Here is a 21,199-nt window from a genome sequence, read left to right on the forward strand (position 1 = left end):
CCCCGAAAAGTCTAGAACAAAAATGCAATTATAATGACATTCTTGGTCCTATGGTAATAACCTGGATATTAGCTGCAATATTTTACTTGACCAGGTTGGACAATACATCATGCTTACTCTGGCCAGTATATAAGCAGACTGCCTGGTACAGAGGAAAGCCCGTGGAAAGACCCTCAGGCTTTGTGAAGCAGAAGTTGCATTTTCCCACAGACCAATCCTGGGCTGCTGAGAGTCTGACTCTAGCTCCAAAAGATCAAGTCACTCACTACTGAGCTACCTTCTTTGTAGTAAAGATCATGTAAACTACCCTATGTTACCCTATGGGGTGGTCTACTTGAGATGGTAGCTGGCGACTCTAAAGCTAAAGAAAAATTGGCCTCATAGCAGGCAGGTGACACAACTGGATCACTTAATGGCTTGTTGATGCCTTCCATGCACATTTTATTCTGGAGTTCGTGAGAGGAGAGGAGGGGAATGGGGTTAGTGGTCAGTTCTGCTACGGGTGCTTGATACCGCACAATTAAATGTTGTTGTTCTGTCAGTCACCCCTCCTGCCCCAGTTATACTCTACTCCTTTGGCAAAAGATACCAAAGCTTTCAAACACATACCACACAGATTTAAGAACAGCTTTTTCCTCCGCTGTTATCAAACTTACGAACAGACCTCTCATATGACAGGTGATCTTTCTCTACATCTGCTCTGTAGCTGTTACACCATATTCTGAACTCTATTCTTTTATCTTGATGTACTTTTGTAAAGGTATGATTTGCCTGGTTAGCACACAAAGCAATACTTTTCACTGTATCTCAGCTGAGGTGAAAATACGAAATGAAATCAACCCACTTCCCTTCTAGCATTCAGCTCTTCTGTAAGGTGCAAAAGCAGTATTACAATACACGAGAAGAGGAGACTCACTTCAAAGTAAGGAGCAAACAGCCTCGGGAACAACATACATGTAGATACCCACAGCCCGAGATACTCCAGATTAGTATTTAAATGCAGGTAGTAGTATTGGAGTAAAGCACAGATAAAGTAAAATTCTAAATCATTGCAAGGTCAGCAGCGAAAAACCATGATTAAAAATCATATGCATGTAAACCCAATCCCAGAGAGATTCAAAACCGTACCTCAGTTTTAAAGTAAAAATCTTGCCTGACTAAAGATCAAAACCACTGCAGGTTACAGATGTAGATCAGTGGCAATAAATATTATGCAAATAAGTTTTCCAAATAGGGAGTGAAGATAAATGAGCTAAAAATTTAAGAATGGAGATTAATTTGGATTTTGAGGGAGCAGGGTAGGGAGAGAGTCCGATTCCAACAATAATTCAATAAACTGAATAGAAAAGTGATACTTTCAAAATTATAACTAGCACATTTGACATCAGGTCATTTACTAGGGAAATGACTTTTCTGTTCCGGTTATCATGCTGGTCTTCAAAAGGCAACAGTCTGTAATTTACTCAAAGGTCATCTCATTATAGATGCAAAACTTCAACTGTGATTGAAAACCAGTGCATAGAGGGTGAAACTAGGCATGTCATAAGCCTCCAGGGAATATAAAGCACAATTCCCGATGAAGAGCTTATGTCCAAACATTGATTCTCCTGCTCCTTGGATGCTGCCTGACCTGCTGTGCTTTTCCAAGATCACACTCTCGACCCATCATACTGCTCAATGTGGAAAAGAATTCAGTGAAAACCAATTCACTTCTTTGGTGAAAATAATGGTCTGTAATTTGTTATAACTGATAAACAACGACAATGATTAGAATTGCTCTTGTCCATTTAACAAACGGTATTTTGCAATCCAAATTGGTGAAACTGTGAGCAGAGGGAAACGAAGCATCGGGGTCCTCAAATGGACAATATACCTGTGCACGGTTTTAAGCAATCCCATCAATAAATTGCAAAATTAACAGATGAAATTTAAAATTAACAATTCTAATTTGTGTCATTTCAGGTACTGAAAGAAAAAGAATAAAGACAGACCAATACATTTTTTTGTTTAAAACTTCCAGTACTTAAGCTTCAATGTCAGAGCTTCATTGGTATGATTAATCATGACATGGTAAATGAATCTGACAGCTTATCCAGCTTTAATTAAATATATGTTGACTTCAAATAGTTCAAACATATTCCTTGCGTAACTTCATAACAGCCCAAATCATCTGTGGTGAGGTTAGCTAGTCAGCACATGCCCATTCGTTGCATTTCATGGCTAAGCAAGCAAATGCAAATTTTGAGGTAACTCTGGAACTGTTAATCTTAAAAGTAACATGTGGATTTCTGTAGTGACCTGCGCACCAACCCTTACCCAAAGGTTATATTGGATTCGTGCATAATATACAGCAAGCATTAGTTCCACAGCAAGCATATTTCAATATGCCTAACCACCTTGTGGTGCAGAATTAGACATGTTGGGTTCGTTTGTACTGTCAGATTTCATTCATATCATAGGTCACTAAGTTCTCCCGAGAAAACAAAAGCCAATGGGATTCTCTCTTCACTATGTTAATTATTTGCGATTCGAAGATGCCAGTGTTGGACTGGGGTGTACAAAGTTAAAAATCACACCTGATGAAGGAGCGTCGCTCCGAAAGCTAGTGTGCTTCCAATTAAACCTGTTGGACTATAACCTGGTGTTGTGTGATTTTTAACTTAATTATTTGCAGCTGTTTTTTCAGGGGTATTACAAAGGCCATAGACTTTCTCAATTGAACATGGTGTATACAAGGGAAATTAAGAAAAACATCGTCAAAAAAAAGCACATTCACAAAATGCAAAGTTCCTAATCCATAGAATTCTAAGAAGCTATTACAATTCTAAATAGTTATTTGTTAAGACTTTAGTTGGCGTAATTTTAGAGCTAGTGGGCAAATTTCCAAAGGATTTAAAATATTTTTGCAAATTTAGCATTAGTTACTCATTTGTTATTCTTCGTATTGCTTGTAGCGCCCCTTAGTGGAGAAAAGGGTGAATTCGTGGATACATTTCTCAATAGAAAATGATACATCAACTAACTGCTTTTAGAACCAGATAGGTGAATAATGTCCTATAAAATTTCCCTCCTAACTTCCAAACCAAGAATTGCTCTTTTTTCCACGGTTACTTCAACTTTAACACAAGCCTAACAGACATGCAGAACTGCTAACAAGCTAGTTGTAAGCATTTGGCGCCCAGTAGCAAAATAAACTGTACCGTCATTCAGCAACACTAAGCTTAGTTCAGTCTACTGCAGCTCATGCACCTTGAGCAGGAGAACAAAATCTGAGAATATTTAGCGGACCATGTTCTTTATGTTGAAGGCATCACTCCAGTAAGATTTAACCACTGTTGAAATCATGGCTCACTGTATTAAATAGGTTACCTTTGCAGATCAGAAGGATCTGGTGACAATATAGGTGTTGTGAGTTCCTCCCAGGAACGCAAAATCTATTCAGAGCCATGGAGACATTACAGCACAGAGGCTATTTGGCCTCTGTTGTATAGCTAGTTCTTCCATAATGCGATGGTTGCGTTCTTGTGCAACCCCGCATTATTGAAAAATTGCACTTTGGAAACAGTGCTTAAAGTGTTGGCGTTATAACCACATTACAGCCAACATTATTTCTAAAGCATGAACTTTTAAAATATTTATCCCAATTCAATCACGATAGTGAATGTGCATTAAAGAAACCGGAGTTATAGTAGAAAGATCTGTACATGCTAACTCAGTATAAAGCAATCTAGCTAGTTTCACTCATTGGCTCTATTTCCACAGACTTGCAAGTTTATTTTTCATGTGCCCACGCAACTTCCTTTTGAAATAATTCATAACCTCCATTTTTACCAATGAGTTCTAATTCATTACCATTTACTGAATACAACATTATTCCTCAATCTTTCCACATCTCTTATTTGTGGTAATGGTAATAATATGGAGCACTGATTTTCAGATTCCATTAACTGATATTACTAAAAGGAACATCCATGGAATGAAGTGGTTTTGAAAGGAACAAAACACTAACTTCAAATGATCACAGCAATCACTTGACCACACAATTTAGCCAAGCTCATGAAACAAACCGAGAAAGTGAGGACAGCAGATGCTGGTGATCACAGTCAATAGTTTGGTGCTTGTGGGCCAAGGAAGCTGAGAGATAAATGGGAGGGGGTGGGGGGAGAAGGTAGCTGAGAATGTGATAGGTAGATAGAGGTGGGGGTAATGGTGATAGGTCAAAGGGGAGGGAGGACTGGGTAGGTGGGAAGGAAGACGGACAGCTAGTACAGGTCAAGATGGCAGTGCAAAATTGGAAGGCTGGATCTAGGGTAAAGGAGGCGGGGAGGGAAATGAGGAAACTGGGTGAAACCTGCATTGATCCCATGTGATTGGAGTGTCCCAAGACAGAAGATGAGGTGCTCTTCCTCCAGGCATTGGGTGGTAAGGGTTTGGCAGTGGAGGCGGCCCAGGACCTGCATGTCCTTGGAGAAGTGGGAGGGGAGTTAAAGCATTTGGTCACAAAGCAGTGGGATTGTTTCATGCATATGTCCTGGAGATGTTCTCTGAAGCGTTCCGCAAGTAGGTATCCTGTCTCCCCAATACAGAGGGGACCACACTGGGAGCAAAGGATACAGTAAATGATGTGTGTGGAAGTACAGGTAAATCTCTGATGGATGTAGAAAACTCTTTGGGAGCCTTGGACAGAGGTGAGGGAGAGTGGGTGCAGTTTTTGCCATTCTTGCAGTGGCAGGGGAAGGGTAGGTTGGTGGGGGGTGTAGACCTGACAAGGGAGTCGCAGAGGGAATGGTCCTTATGGAATGCAGATCAGGGTGGGGAGGGAGATATATCCCTGGTGGCGGGGTCTGTTTTTAGGTGGTGGAAATGGCAGAGGATGATGCAATGTATCCAGAGGTTGAAGAGGTGGAAGGTGAAGACCAGGGGAGTTCTGTTTTTGTTGTGGTTGGAGGGGTGGGGTTGGAGGGCGGAGGTGTGGGAAGTGGATGAGATGCACTGGAGGGAAAGTTGCGTCTTTGAAGGAGGTGGCCATCTGGTATGTTCTGTGGTGGAATTGGTCCTCCTGGGAGCAGATGCAGCAGAGGAATTGGGAACAAGGTTAGCGTTTTTGCAGGAGACAGGGTGGGAGATGGTGTCATCCACGAGTCCAGGTAGCTGTGGGAGTTGGTGGATTTGTAGTGGATGTGAGTTGAGTCAGTCACTGTTACTGGAGATGGAGGTATCCAGGAAGGGGAGGGAGGTGTCAGAGATGGTCTAGATGAACTTAAGGCTGGGGTGGAACGTGTTAGTGAAGTTGATTAACTGTTCAAACAAACATGCATCCACACAGAAAACGACTATCGCCAATAAGAGAGAATCTAAGCATTACTCGCTGATATTCAATGACATCACCATCACTGAATCTCTCACCATGAACATTCTGGGGATTATCATTGACCGGAAGCTCAATTGGACTAGCTATATAAATACTATAGCTACAAATGCAGATCAGTGGCTCGGAATCTTTTGATTAACTCCCCTCCTGAATTCTTGGCGCCTGTCCACCATCTACACGGTGTGTACGTCAGGAGTGTGTTGATTTACTTCTCACTTGCCTCAATGGGTGCAACCCAGGGCAAAGGCACCTGCTTGGTTGGTGGTACCACCACCACCACCACCACCACCTACAAGATGCCAAGCAGAAACTCAACAAGGTCCCTTCAACTGCAGCTTTCAAACCCATGACCACTACCATTCAGTGGATAAGGGCAGCTGGTGCGGGAGAATGTCACCATCTACAATTTCCCCTCCAAGCCATTCAACATTTAGGTTTGGAAATATGCCACTACTCCTTCATTGTTGCTGGGTCAAAATCCTGTAACTCTCTCTCCAACAGCACATGGGACCGTAGCAGTTCAAGACGACAACTAGGGACTGGCAATAAATGCTGGCCCGACTAGCTATGCTCCCATCCCATGAATGAATAATTTCAAAAAAATAACAAATCCAATCAAAACCAAAATTAACATTTTATCAAAAGGCACTGAGCCCAGTCTATGCAATCAGATGTGAAAGCCTTCATTATCTTTTTTGATTTACTTTGAAAATTTTCTCATTATGGATAGCGAAACTTTGGAGACAGTGAAATCAAAGTAAAAAATGTATGAACCATCTTCTAATTCAACAAGAACAGGGGAAATGGAGTTTAGCTGTGAATACGAGCCAGCTGGAAAAAGTGCTCTCTGCCTGTCATGTAAAAAGACCTGTACTCATTCTCAAAAATTAAATATCAGTAAATTAAGAACAAAAGATAACTGAAATTAGCCACTATTGCTGATGATTCAAATAACCCATCAAACAACTGTGGTCTTGGGTCAAACCCTTACTCAAGAACATTAAAGTAAACTTCTTTCATGTTCCTGTGGCACTGGACAGTACCCCTTTTTAACTTTGGACCTGTATGCTTGATGTTATGTCTACTATTTTTCCTAATTTCTTTTACTCAAAAGAATTTTGTATCTGGCTCCTTACTGTTACAACAGACATTAATTAACTACATTTTAAATGAAAAAGGGGTATAGCATCACAGTAAAACCTTAAAATCATTGTTATATCCAATCAGGGAGATGAAAAGAAAGGGAAGCTAATTCATCCCTCTTCACGTGGTTCATAAGAAATGTGATCTCATTGAAACACTTGGGATCTTTAAGGAGTTTGACAGGGGCAGTACTAAGATGATGTTTCCCCTCATGGGGGAAATCAACTACCGGGAGGCATGGCCTCAGAGTATAGGGGTGTCAATTTAAGACTGAGTTAAGAAGGAATTTCAGAGAGTTAAGGGTCTTTGGAACTTTTTGTCACAAGGGCTGTGGGGGCAGAGTCCTTGTGCATATTTAAGGCAGAGGTAGGTAGTTTCTTGATCAGTGAGGGAATCAAGGATTAAGGGAAAACACAGAAAAATGGGTGTCATGTCAACGAATGGCAGAACAGGGTTGAGGGGCCCATCAGCCTACTCCTGCTTATATTTCTCGTGATCTTATAATACACAACATTAAATTTGTATTTTCCTATTCCTTGTATCATTAACTAATTGAAACAACCTTTTTTTTCTTATTTAAACCGGTTATACCTTGGATCTCTTCTAATCTCACCACCTGCTTTATGAATAAACATCCATGACCCTCAGTGGGACAGATTTCCAAACACCTACAGCCCTTTAAGTGAATAGAGTTGTCCTTATCTCAATTCTAAATAGTTGCGTTCTTATCCTGAGACTGAGCTCCTAGTTCTAGTTTGTCCAATAGTGAAAATATCCTTGTAACTATCCTATCAGTGCATGTTTTTTTTTAAATTAAGCAGATACAAGTTTGCTCAATATCTGTTCATGAATGTATCTCCTAAGCACAGAAAAGCCCACAAAAATTATTTTGCTGGATCTACCAACTCCACCAAGGCCAATTAACTTACGCACATAAGGAATTGAACTTCTAACCTTCTTGGCGCATTTGTTTCTATACTAGGTCTGGCTCTCTAAATGGAGAGAGCACAGTAAATTTTTAATCCCATCCTTGGAGGAGGCAAGGTCAGCATTGTTGTTCACTGAATTTCACAGTCTTGTGGGCAATTAAAATTGGACAACAAATGTTAGCTTTGCCAGCAAAGTTCACACTCTAGGAACAAATACAATAGCTATTGTAACGCTGAACAATCAATTATCGAGTAATGCTGCAATTATTCTTTTCATAATGTATTGTTACTACTCAACATTGCTAGTGTCCTAGGGAATACTTCATCTGATCTAGCAAAAATTACAATATATAATTTATAAGTCATGATAACATTGAGTGCATACAATATACCAGAGCTGAATTGCAAAAATATCTACCATTTCACTCACTGTGAATTTGGAAAATTCAATATTAAAAGTAGGTCCACATGCACAGAGGCAAATATTATGTCACTTACAGTTCCCTGAGATCTGTCCTTGACATCATACACTGAAAGCTTAATTTGCGTCATTTGATTGATGAGAGAATCCTGGAAAAATGCAACACTACTTAGAAATATGGGATTGTTGGTACCCTGCAATGAGAAAGGAAATCAATTAATACATCCTCTGGTCTTAACAGGTCGTCATAAAGCACAAGTGCTCCATTCAAGTGTCTTTATAAATGATTTTTGACCTTTTAGTGCAGGGTTGCACAGTTCCACCAATCTAACTTGACAGTTTTTAAATAAATATTTTTAAATAAATATTGTTTTTCACAAAAACATTATTATTTTTAGTTTTAGTTTATTTTTCACCAATTAAAGCTGTAATTATCTTAACAGTTTACTCACATTCAAAGACTTCACATTAAATACTGTTTTGAACAAAGAAAAACATCCACAGGCAATTCAGAGACAGAGACAATGTCACAAAAATGGGTGTCAGCCAAACGAAGCATTAGGAGGAGTAACCAATCATGATGCAGGTGGCAGATTCTAAGGAACGCATTAAACAAAAGGCAGTGCAAAGGAAGAGGGGGCCCTACCAATAGTAGAGTCAGAGTCAGAGATATAAAGCATAGTAATAGACCCTTCAGTCCAACTTGCCAATGCCGACCAGATATCCCAACCCAGTTAAGTCCCATTTGCCAGCACTTGGCCCATATCCCTCTAAACCCTTCCTATTCATATACTCATCCAGATGCCTTTTAAATGTTGCAATTATACCAGCCTCCACCACTTCCTCTGGCAGCTCATTCCATACACGCACCATCCTCGGAGTGAAAACGTTGCCCCTTAAATCCCTTCTATATCGGTCCTCCCCACCATAAACCTATGCCCTCTAGTTGTAGACTCCCCTACCCCAGGGGAAAGATTTTGTCTATTCATCCTATCCATGCATCTCATGATTTTATAAACCTCTATAAGGTCACCCCTCAGCCTCCGACACTCCAGGGAAAACAGCCCCAGCCTATTCAGCCTCTCTCTGCAGCTCAAATCCTCCATCCCTGGCAACATCCTTGTAAATCTTTGCTGAATCTTTTCAAGTTTCACAACATTCTTCCAATAGGAAGGAGATGCATTAATAGTAATTTTCCAAGATTCTGTAGACTCTGGAACAATTCCTACAGATTGTAGTCTAACCAATGTAACCCCTCTATTTAAAAAAAAGAGGCAGAGAGAAAACTTGGAATTATAGACAAGTTAGTCTGACGTCAGTAGTGAGGAAATGCTGGAGTCGATTATCAAAGCATAAACGTTGAGCACCTGGACAGTGGGGAAAAGGGAAATCATACTTGACAAGTCTATTGGAATCCTTTGTGGATGTGACTCTCAGCATTGATGGCGGACAGTGGATGTGGTTTATTTGGACTTTCTGAAAGCTTTTGATGAAGTTTCACATAAAAGATTAGCGTGTAAAATTAAAAGGACAAAGAATGAAGGGTAGGACATTGAGACAGACAGAAAGCTTGCTGGCTAACAGGAAAAAAGTGCAGCAAGTGTAGGAATGAGCAGTGCAATGACGCAGTGGTTAGCACTGCTGCCTCAGAGCACCAGGAAACTTGGTTGAATTCAGTCTTGGGTGACAGTCTTCTCAACCCTTTCAAAATTCATATCATTCCAATAGGAGGGAGACCAGAACTGCACACAGAATTCCAAAAGTGGCCTAACCAATGTCCTATACAGCCACAACATGATCTCTCAACTATACTCAATGCACTGACCAATAAAGGAAAGCATACCAAATGCTGCCTTCACTATCCTCTATCTAGCAGAGACTCCAGTTTCAGGGAACTATGCACCTGCACTCCAAGGTCTCTTGGTTCAGCAACACCCAACAGTACCTTACGATTAAGGTGTATAAAAGTCCTGTCTTGCTTTTCCAAAATGCCTTTCCATACCTCGCATTTTTTCAAATTAATTGCATCTGCCACTCTCTGCTCACTGGCCCATTTGACCAGGATCCCATTGTACTTTGAAGAAACCTTCTTCGCTGTCCACTACACTTCCAATTTTGGTGTCATCTGCAAACTTTAACTATACCTTCTATGTTCACATTCAAATCATTTATATAAATGACAAAAAGCAGTGGACCCAGCATCAATCCTTGTGGCACTCCACTGGTCACAGGCCTCCAGTCTGAAAAGCAACCCTCCGCCACTACCCTCTCTTCTACTTTTGAGCCAGTTCTGCATGCATATGGCTAGTTCTCCCTGTATTCCATGAGATCTAACCTTGCTAACCAGTCTGCCATGAGAAACCTTGTCAAAACACCTTACTGAAGTCCATATAGATCATGTCCACCCACTCACTCTGCTCCTACCAATCCTCTTTGATACTTCTTCAAAACAAATTCAATCAAGTTAAATGAAACGTGATTTCCCAAGCACAAAGCCATGTTGACTATCCCTCTTTGCCTTTCCAAAAACATGTAAATCCTGTCCCTCAGAATTCTGTCCAAAGACTTGCCCCTCATCGACGTCAGGCTCAATCTATAGGTGTTGTGGTTCTGTTCGCCGAGCTGGGAATGTGTTGCAGACATTTCGTCCCCTGTCTAGGTGACACACTCAGTGCTTAGGAGCCTCCTGTGAAGTGCTTCGGTGATGTTTCCTCCGGCATTTATAGTGGTTTGAATCTGCCACTTCCGGTTGTCAGTTCCAGCTGTCCGCTGCAGTGGTCGGTATATTGGGTCCAGGTCGATGTGTTTATTGATTGAATCTGTGGATGAATGCCATGCTTCTAGGAATTCCTGGCTGTTCTCTGTTTGGCTTGTCCTATAATAGTAGTATTGTCCCGGTCGAACTCATGCTGCTTGGCATGATCTTTGAGATAAAATGGGTTTGTGTAATACGACCTTTTAAGTCCATATTGCAATTGATTAGGGGATAAGCTTGTTGCATAATCCTTCGTTGCGACAGCAAGATCATGTGAAGATTATTTTAAACTTAAACAGCCAGTGTAATAAACAAAGCAGAATGCATCATGCCCCATTACAGGGCAAAGTTATACTGAATGCACCAGGTGACAACCCACGCGATTTCGTTGCTTAAAAAAAAAAGGGTCTTCAGCTCGCTGCTCCTTAAAAGACAGGTGCATGCTTTAACATTAGACAACATTAAAAGCAGGTCACTGTGCTGCTGACAGATGCAGCAGTCAGACTGAAGGAACATGTCACTGTGCAAAGTAGAAGAAAACAAATGTTTTTGGGTTAATCACCAAATGTGATGTAAATGAAGACCGAAGTGATTAAGCTTGTGATACAGAAATGAAGATCAAAGAGTCACCAAAGCCTGGCTACTCAAAGTCCATTGAATTATGAGCTGAAGACTGAATGTAAAGAGCTCCATTAAAAGGACACTAAAGATTCATTCTGTCAGGGCAGACAGAAGACAGTTTCAAACTACTAAACAAAAGGTTACCTACCTGCTGAGAACACTGAACAAGCATGGCATTTTTGGTTGCAATAGGTTGTGGCGAATATCTTTTCTGTAGTTTAATCTATTAGTTGCCAACTAAATAACGTTGAGATTGCTGTCTCATCCTTAGCAGAAATTCACAGCTGAGAGTAGACATATCCTTCAATCAAGATCTACCCAACGATGGTAAAACTTTACAACATGAAACCTTATGGGTTTAGGTCTTAAATTTGCTTGCTGAGCTGGAAGGTTTGTTTTTCGGACGTTTCATCACCGTGCTGGATAACATCAACAAGCCTCCGGTGAAGTGCTGGTGTTCTGTTCCACTTTCTAGAGCGTGTCTTGGTCTGTTAAGGTGGGCGATATCATACGCTCACATAGAAACTCCCACACATACACCATCTCTCAGACTTTACCACTTTACACACTCGCTCTCAGATACACAACCACCATGCCCCCCCTCCACCCCCCCCCCCCACACACACACCCACCCACATACACAAATTTGTGGGATGAATTTATACTTGCAGAATTACATTTTACTTTGCTCAAAAACTGCATGAATCTATGAAAGATTCTGTAAATCTGTTTTTTAGATTAGAATCAGTCTGACCATTGTGGCACAGACAGCCTCACAGGGAAACTCACACCTTCAATGCATTATCTGGGCTGTTAAAGTTCACTTGAGAATGTAACTTCTTAAAAAACTTTTGCGATTTATATATGCAAGAACTGAAACCAACATGGTCGTTATAAAAGATGAGACTTTAACAATCCAGGTCTTTTTCAATATATAATTTCAGTTTCATCACACTGTAATCTTTTGCTATACATTCTGTGTCTTACAATCTTATACAACACAACCACCTGAAGGAACAGTGCTCCAAAAGCTAGTGCTTCCAAATAAACCTGTTGGACTATAACCTGATGTTGTGATTTTTAAAAAAAAAACTTTGTACACCCCAGTCCAACACCGGCATCTCCAAATCATGAATATCATTTCCAGTTCTTTTTCTCAGAGATTGGTAAATGGTGTCCAAATCAACGTGTTTATCGATGGAGTTCTGTATTGAATGCCAGACCTCTAGGAATTCCCATGTGTGTCTCAGTTTAGCCTGTCCTGGGATGGATGTGTTGTCCCAGTCGAAGTGGGGTTCTTCGTCTGTATGTAAGGATAAGAGTGATAGTGGGTCATGTCTTTTGGTGGATAATTGGTGCTTGTGTATCCTGGTGGATAGTTTTCTGCCTGATGCAGTGTTTGTTACAGTCCTTGCAGGGTATTTTGTAAATGACATTGGTTTTGCTGGTTGTTGGTACAGACTCCTTTAGGTTCATCAGTAGCTGTTTCAGTGTGTTGGTAGGTTTGTGGGCTACCATGATGCCAAGTGGTCAGAGTAGTCTGGTAGTCATCTGAGAGATGTCTTTGATGTATGGTAGTGTGGCTAGAGTTTCTGGGCATGTTAGATCTACTTGTTCGGGTTTGTTGTTTAAGAATCAGCAAACTGTGTTTATCGGGTACCCATTGTTCTTGAATATGCTGTATAAGTATTTTTCTTCTGCCACTCAGTTCCTGGGTGCTGCCGCCTGTTGTGGCGTGTTTAAATAATGTCCTGATATAGTTCTGTTTGTGGGTGTTGGAATGATTGCTTCTGCAGTTAAGTATCTGGTCTGTGTATTGCTTTCCTATCGACACTGGTCTGCAGTTCGCCATTAACTGTTTGCTCTATCTTATTGCGTATATCTTTGCATAGGTGCCTGGGAAATGCACATTTCTTTTAAAAAGTTATGGCCTCTACTGATTTAAAGCATCCAATAGTGTCAGCGTGGCTAGTAATTCTTAAGGAAACATATATATCAATTTGCCTGATATGCACAAATCAAAAAAAGTACAAACATTTAAAGAAAAATACAAACGCTAAAGAAAGATAATTTACAATAATAAAATTAGAGCTAGCTGACTACAAGTATCAGAAAAGCATGAACAACCTACAGCTTTATTTTGAGAAAACTGATGTTGAAACGCAATCTGACTCAGTTCTTCCAAACTGAACAAAGGATTTTGATTGGGTAAACGTTGAGAAGGTATTTTCATCAGAGGACCAAGTCCAATACCAAGGACCATTTTATAGAAGGCTGTTGCTAATAAATGTACAGAGTTTAGAAAGACCTCCTTTCCCCAACTAATTATGTCATTGGGCATCTGCTACCATGGATTGGTCTAGGTGATGCATTTAAGAAAAAAAACTAGCTAACTATGAGGGAGGCAAACATGAAAGAGAATATGTTGATAGGGTGAGTTGAAGTAAACAAAGTGAATGTTTATATAGGAATATCAACACTAATGAGCAATAACCCCTCTAAAGATGTCATGTACACTGATTGTATGCCAACACATTGACTTCCGGTTTTGAAAGCTGCTGCTGTGCATGGACCTCAAATGTCCATGCGATGACAGGAAAGATTACAAGGAACACCGTCAATCAACTGTTCCAGTACTCTCAATTCCATATAATTCTTTGTGATTTGCAGTCAAAGATGATTAATAGGGCTGAGAACTGGCAGATGGAGTTTCATTTAGACAAATTTGAGGTGCTGCATTATGGGAAAGCAAATCTTAGCAGGACTTATACACTTAATGCTAAGTTCCTAGGGAGTGTTGCTGAACAAGGAGACCTTGGAGTGCAGGTTCATAGCTCCTTGAAAGTGGAGCTGCAGGTAGATAGGCTAGTAAAGGCGGTGTTTGGAATGCTTTCCTTTATTGGTCAGAGTATAGAGTACAGGAGTTGGGAGGTCATGTTGCGGCTGTACAGGACATTGGTTAGGCCACTGTTGGAATATTGCATGCAATTCTGGTCTCCTTCCTATTGGAAGGATGTTGTGAAACAGAAAAGATTGACAGGGATGTTGCCGACATTGCCAAGGTTGGAGGATTTGGGCTATATGGAGAGGGTGAATAGACTGGGGCTGTTTTCCCTGGAGTGTCGGAGGCTGAGGGGTGACCTTATAGAGGTTTATAAAATCATGAGGGGCATGGATAGGGTAAATAGACAAAGTCTTTTTCCCTGCGGTGGGGGAGTTCAGAACTAGAGGGCATAGGTTTACAGGGAGAGAGGAAAGATATAAGAGAGACCTAAGGGGCAACTTTTTCACGCAGAGAGTGTACGTGTATGGAATGAGATGCCAGAGGAAGTGGTGAAGGCTAGTACAATTGTAATGTTTAAAAGGCATCTGGATGTGTATATGAATAGGAAGGGTGAGGAGGGATATGGGCCTGGTGCTGGCAAGGGGGACTAGATCGAGTTGGGGTACCTGGTCGGCGTGGACAAGTTGGACCGAAGTGTCTTTCTGTGCTGTACATCTCCCTATGACTAAATAATAGTTGATTAACTCACCTCTATAATCTCAGTCTGTACATGCTTGGTCCAGAAGGCTTGTGGTGGGGTTGTTACACTTACTGCTACAAAACTATTAGGCTTCCTGTCCAAGGAGGGAGTGATCAATTCACTACAAGCTATAGGAAGAGAAAAATTTAAAATAAATTAGTTTTTATTAATAGTCAAAGCTGTGGTGTGTGGAACTTGTTAATAGTCAACATTTAAAAGAAAAAAAAAACTATGTGAATGGAAATGTAGTCAGCATCTCTTTGGAAAAATATAGAAACAGGAAGTATTAAATTATTTAACTGAGCTCCACCTAAACTGATTCTGTGCGCTAATCTTTCAAGTTAAGGTCATCTCTCAGTTCTGAATTAATGTCATCCTTAAATAACAGTCCAAGTCCACTGCCTTTTCTTATCTTCCCATCATTCTGTGATGTCAATTATTCCTCAATACTAATGTTCCAATATTGGTAATCTTTCAACCATATCTCAGTAAATTTCAAATGTGCTAATTCATCTCCTCTATTACAAGTTAGATGAATTTGATTAAGGGCCTTAAATTCTTATTGCTACCTTTTACCTTATCTGTTCATACACTCATGCTTGTAACTTCTGTCCCTTCCTGTCAAATATTGGTAATTGTTACCTAATTGCAGCCCCGCTCTATTAACTTTGTTGTTCCCCTTTATTATATCCTCAATTGACTTGCTTCCCCAACTATTTAATTTAAAGTCCTCTCTACTCCCAAAGTTACATGATTCACCAGAACAGGAGTCCCACATGCTTTCAGTATTGACTGCCCCAACAGCTCACTAATATTTGTGCCAGTGCCCTGTGATCCAAAGTCTATTTCGCCCACACCAATCTGAGCCTTACAGTCATCTCTCTAACCTTATTTTCGCCATGCAAATTTCCTTGTGGCTCTGGTAACAAGCCAAGATTTTCTTCTGAGGTTCTGCTTTTTAAATTTAGTTGCTAGATGCTTCTTTCCTGGACTTATTTAAAATGGTGGTAGCCACATGAGCCATGACAACTGGTTTCCCCCACTCCAACCGAGAGCACATTTCCAAAGCCCATCAGACTGACAACTGTCTGGATACTTGCTCTCAGCTGCAGACAGCAGAGTTTAACCCAACCACATTGCCACTTACTACTACTACTACTACTACTACAGAGATTCTGCATCATGGTTCCTTGGTCAGTTAGCTCATCCATGTTTAACTCCCACACTCATTCAAACAAGTTGAAAGAACCTCCTATCTGTTGGAGGACCTAAAGGGCTGAAGCTCCTGCATTTTTGTCTCTGCACTTCATGTGCCTCATTAGCAGTCACACCCTCTTGTACCTGAACACTTGGCAACTCAGAAGCTATAGATACATGTTGCAGATATCTTTGTCCTGAAACACCTAGTGTCCTTAAGCATCCACATTTGTCAATCACAACGCATCAACTGCCTTGCCAACCTGAATACCTTTTAATTAAAATTGTCTTAATATAAAACTTTTACCACTAAAATAACTTATTGACAGGATAGACCTTTAACAGTTAAAAAAAATTAAACTCTCCCCAACAAAAAGTACACACCAGTTAATCAACCTGCAGCATTCCTGAGAAGTGACTACTCACTGTTTATTCCAAACCATCTTAAGGCCCTCTTTATACCCACTCTGGTCACCAATGAATGCCTACCTCAGGGTACTCCTGATGAGAGCATTACTTTTAACCTGTTATGAGTTGACTTTTAACATTTATAATCATCTCCTATATTATAAACCTCAACTGAATCATTCCCACCACAGGTCAGGTTCCTACATTCTTCAACATCCGAGTCTCAAAAGCTAGAGATTCAAGTAGGCAACATACTAACCAAAGTATGATCTTTGTAACAGCTAACCATTTTGCCAATAAGGTATGTTACAATTAAGGGAAAAACTACTGAATATTTAAAAGAGAATGACACATTGATATGGGGCTCAAGTGGAGAAATTAAGATTAGGTTACAAAAACACAGACCTTACCAACGGGCTAATTTGCATCCAACTTGCTGCAAAGATATGTGGTTCATCTCCTGATCTTCGAAACCATTCTGCATCAACTTTCTTGTTGATTTTCTGTACTTTAGTGAAGACTTCGCCCTGTTCATTTCAATAGCTTTCCAATTAACCAGTAACTCTTCCTGAGCTGTTTGACTTTATCTTTCACCAAAACTATTATCTCGATTACTCATTTTTAAAATCATAGTTTAATCATGAACACATTACACAGGTACATTCTACAACTAATGTGCATCGGGTTAAGCCTTTCACCATATAAAGCAAAACTTTTGAAGGGACCACAATTCACCCGGTAGCACTAAAAACAAACAACAACAAATTTGGAATGCAAACAACACACCACAGGAACACAAAGGTAGTAGGACAATCAAACTCTTGAACTTGCTCCACTGTTCTAGAACATGGCTGATTATCCAAATCTCCATCATATTCCCGCACTATCCCCTATCCCTTGATATCCTGAGTAACCAGAAATCCATCAATCTGTCTTGAACTAAATGACAAAGCTGCCACTGCCCTTGGCAGCGCAGAATTCCAAAGATTCATTAAGTTATGAATGTTTAATGTGTTCCTCATCATCTCACCTCACTACTTTCTGCATCTACTGTCTTGCCCTTCAAGAATTTTGATCTATGAGGTATGAGGTTACCTGTCATTCTTCTAAATTATAGAGGATACAGCACAATGTCCTCTACCTCTTTCCATAGGATGGTGCCTCCAGCCTAAGAATCATTCTTGTGAACATCCAATAAACTCCATCTATGGCAATTATATTCTTCCACAGGTAAAAAAAGACCAAAACTACCTGAATACTTCAGGTGCAATCTCAGGTGTTCTATATAACTCAAACAAGACTTCCTTGCTGCTGATAACAAATCCTGGTGCGGTAAAGACTAATTTGCCTTTTGCCTCCAAAATTGTTTACTGCACCTGCAAGCTAGCTCTTGTTGATTTACAAAACAAACCACCTAAGGAGATCAATACTTTCTAATTCCTCATCATTTAAGCAATATACTGCACCTTTATTCCTCCTACCAAAGCAGATAACCTCACAATTATACAAGCATTCCATGTGCCATGTTTTTGCTCACTCACAGCCTGTTTAACTGTTTTGCTTCTCTCCAACTTTCATTTTAAAAAATCCGAAAGCAGACAGCATGAAATACCCAAGGGGAGATATTTGCCTAACAATACCTGAACAAAGTGCAAGAGGGAAGAGGGTTTTTTGTTTTAAGAAAAAGGAGTACTGTCACCAAGTAACTGAAGCAGGAATGTCTTTCCTACCCACCTAAACTAAATTCCAAAATTGGTTCATCCGGATCCTGGCTGTTAGCTAGAAAAGAAGACAAGTTTATGATTGGAATACCAAAGAATAAGACAAATACATAAATTCAATATCTAGAATATTCAAATTAGTAACTAATAATCAACTGTAGAAAAATATATAACATCAAACCTTGAAATTGAACAACAAATATTTTTATATTAATGGTATAATAAAAAAAATAATTTAATGCTCAAATCTTGTTTCAACATTCCTGCTGATCTACTATAGACAAGATGGGCTTTCTACAGACCAGGCCTCCATGCTTTCAGTTGAGACAGTCAGTCAATCAGTAATACTGCCAAGGCTTGTATAATAAAAGTTCAAGTCAGTGGATTAAGTTGGCTATGTAGAGATAGATGACATTTTGAAAAATTCAGGACAGCAGTCATCTTATTTCAATACACATTAATCTGTCATGTACATTATGATTAAAACTGCCTGGCATTAAACCACAATAGTAAACAAGAAATGGTTGGAGGAAATTGATAAGTGCATTATCTGATGCAGTGCTGAGCAAATACGATCAGTACATCTTGGACGACAGAGTGATAGAGATGTACAGCATGGAAACAGACTCTTCGGACCAACTCATCCATGTTAACCAGATATCCCAACCCAATCCAGTCCCACCTTCCAGCACCTGGCCCATATTGCTCTAAACCCTTCCTATTCATATACCCATCCAAATGCCTCTTAAATGTTACAACTGTACCAGCCTCCACTACTACTACTGGCAGCCATTCCACACATGCAACACCCTCTGCGTGAAAAAGTTGAACCTTAAGTCTCTTACATCTTTCCCCTCTCAACATAAACCTATTCCTTCTAGTTCTGGACTCCCCCACCCCAGGGAAAAGACCTGTCTATTTACCCTATCCATGCCCCTCAGTTTTATAAACCTCTATAAGGTCACCTCCCAGCCCCTGACACTCCAGCCCCAGCCTATTCAATCTCTCCTTATGGCTGAAATCCTCCAACCCTGGCAACACCCTAGTAAATCTTTTCTGAACCCTTCCAAGTTTCACAACATTCTTCTGATAGGAAGGAGACCAGAACATGAGAACTATTTTATGTATATCTCTCAAAAATTATAATTTATGTCCACTATCTTTGTCAGAAGATATAAGGTAAACAGAAAGGGAGATCGTGTGCACACATAGATGATATATCAACTTATTTGCTTTCAAAGTGACTGATGGACTTAAAGATGAAGATTACAAAATAAACTGATAAATGCAATTGAAGGAAATGGTGGAGGATATAAATTAAGAGTTCTTAACAGCACACTACTTCCAACTAAACATGGAAGAATTATAAACTGTGAGGAGAACAGTGTGGTACTCCACCAATTTGTCTGTCTCTTTTTGAAGTGAGTAGACAGGAGACAAATAAGGTTCAAAGCACAGAGGTTTGAAGTGATGCATTTTAGTCAGATAAACATTTAAAGACAAGAGAAAATAGGTGGTAAAATTCTAAAGCTGGGGTAGGAGCAGAATGACCTGGTTATATATGTGCACAGATCATTGAAGCAGGAGGACAGGTAGATGGAGCAGTTACTAAAGCATAACATGCCCTCGGCTTTAATAATAGGGGAATGGTGTAAAAGAACAGGGAGGTGAAGTTGAAGACACTTGTTATATCTCACAGTTGGGTACTGTCTCCAGTTGTGCTTGCCATTTTCTTTCTTACTAATTTAGTTGGAACTATTTAGTGGAACTATTAATTGTAATAATGACTTCTTCCATTGCTTAACTAGATGAACTGATGGTGCTTATCTTGTGTCATTGTTGTATTGCCCTAAGTTTCATTGTTAATAACATCAGTCCTGTTGAAAGCAGCACAGACACTACAGAATATGTAAAATGCTTGAATCTCTATTAGTGATTTATCAGTTGAGATAATCTTCAACCAATACAAATATAAAGGCTACTTAATAGTTGAACAAAGGTGGTATTCAATGTTGATTTGAAGCATAGAATCTTTACAGTGTGGACGCAGGCCATTCAGCCCATCAAGTCTACACTAACAACACTCCCACCCCCTCCGAAGCGCAATGCTCTGAGACCCACCCCTCTAGCCTATCCCCATAAAGCCACATTTACCATGGCTATTTCACTTAGCCTGACATCTCTGGACACTGGGCATTTTGGGTGGCCAATTCACCTCACCTGCACATCTTTGGATTGTGAAACCGGAAAACCCAGAAGAAACCCACGCAGACATGGGGAGAATATTGTGTGGAATTTGCACAGCTGCCCAAGGGTGGAATTGAACACAGATCCCTGGCACTCTGAGGCAGCAATGCTAACCACTGTGCTACCCTGAATAGTGAGAAGTACAATATCTTCTCAGTAGTTTGAAACCAATATCAAAAAGTTCATAAGAACAAAGACAATGAATTAATCAGCTTATTCATGTGTGGTTTTAATTAAGTTGACACACAAGGTCATGTTTCTGAGAGTACTCAGTCATCCTCCATTTTTACTTAATATAGCACTAAATGATGTTGCATAGTTGGGTATGTATGTTAACTTCTAGATTAAAGAAATTGAAATGCATGATGGAAGGGTTGCCACAGATGGATCTGTGAGGCAACGAAACAGATAAGACTGAAAGATTTGGCAGAGCTAACTTATGAAAAAGGGGATGCAATTTAATATTCTTAAAAATGAACAATTCATTCTCATAATACATCATTCACCCAGCATTGCAATGGGAGTGATTTGAAGTTCTGTTCCCCCAGATTTGCAGATTTTTTGTTATGCTTTAGTAAAATACCAACATAACTCCATCAAATCTTGGTTCACCTGAAGGGAGATAAAAAAATTAAGTGAAGAAACAAACTCAGCTACTTTGATATTAAAATTTAAAGCAAGCCCAAAAATAACTCAAGTCATGTCAAATTAAATGTAATGGATTTAGTGCAGGAGTCAGAATGTAAGAAACAGTAGCCCATCTGACCCATTGAGCCACTTAGTAAGATTATGGCCGAGTTCCTATCTCTGTTTCTCTTTCCTGAATTACCTCCATATCAACTAATTCAATTAATTACTTTAG

General features: G+C 40.0%; 1 protein-coding gene across 13 annotated transcripts in view; it reads right to left on the reverse strand.

Annotated features, from left to right (window-relative positions):
• The window catches only part of LOC140481199 (inositol polyphosphate-4-phosphatase type I A), a 203,901-nt gene that overhangs the window by 87,891 nt on the left and 94,811 nt on the right, over positions 1-21,199 (reverse strand). For all 13 annotated transcript variants that reach the window (XM_072577026.1, XM_072577023.1, XM_072577022.1 and 10 more), the window contains 3 exons: positions 18,104-18,148; positions 14,774-14,892; positions 7,942-8,058 (listed from right to left, as the gene is read on the reverse strand). In XM_072577026.1, coding sequence (XP_072433127.1) covers positions 7,942-8,058; positions 14,774-14,892; positions 18,104-18,148 — 281 coding nt within the window. The remainder of the gene's footprint in view (positions 1-7,941; positions 8,059-14,773; positions 14,893-18,103; positions 18,149-21,199) is intronic.

The sequence above is a fragment of the Chiloscyllium punctatum genome, chromosome 9 (genome assembly GCF_047496795.1).
Source record: "Chiloscyllium punctatum isolate Juve2018m chromosome 9, sChiPun1.3, whole genome shotgun sequence".
NCBI classification, from domain to species: domain Eukaryota; kingdom Metazoa; phylum Chordata; class Chondrichthyes; order Orectolobiformes; family Hemiscylliidae; genus Chiloscyllium; species Chiloscyllium punctatum.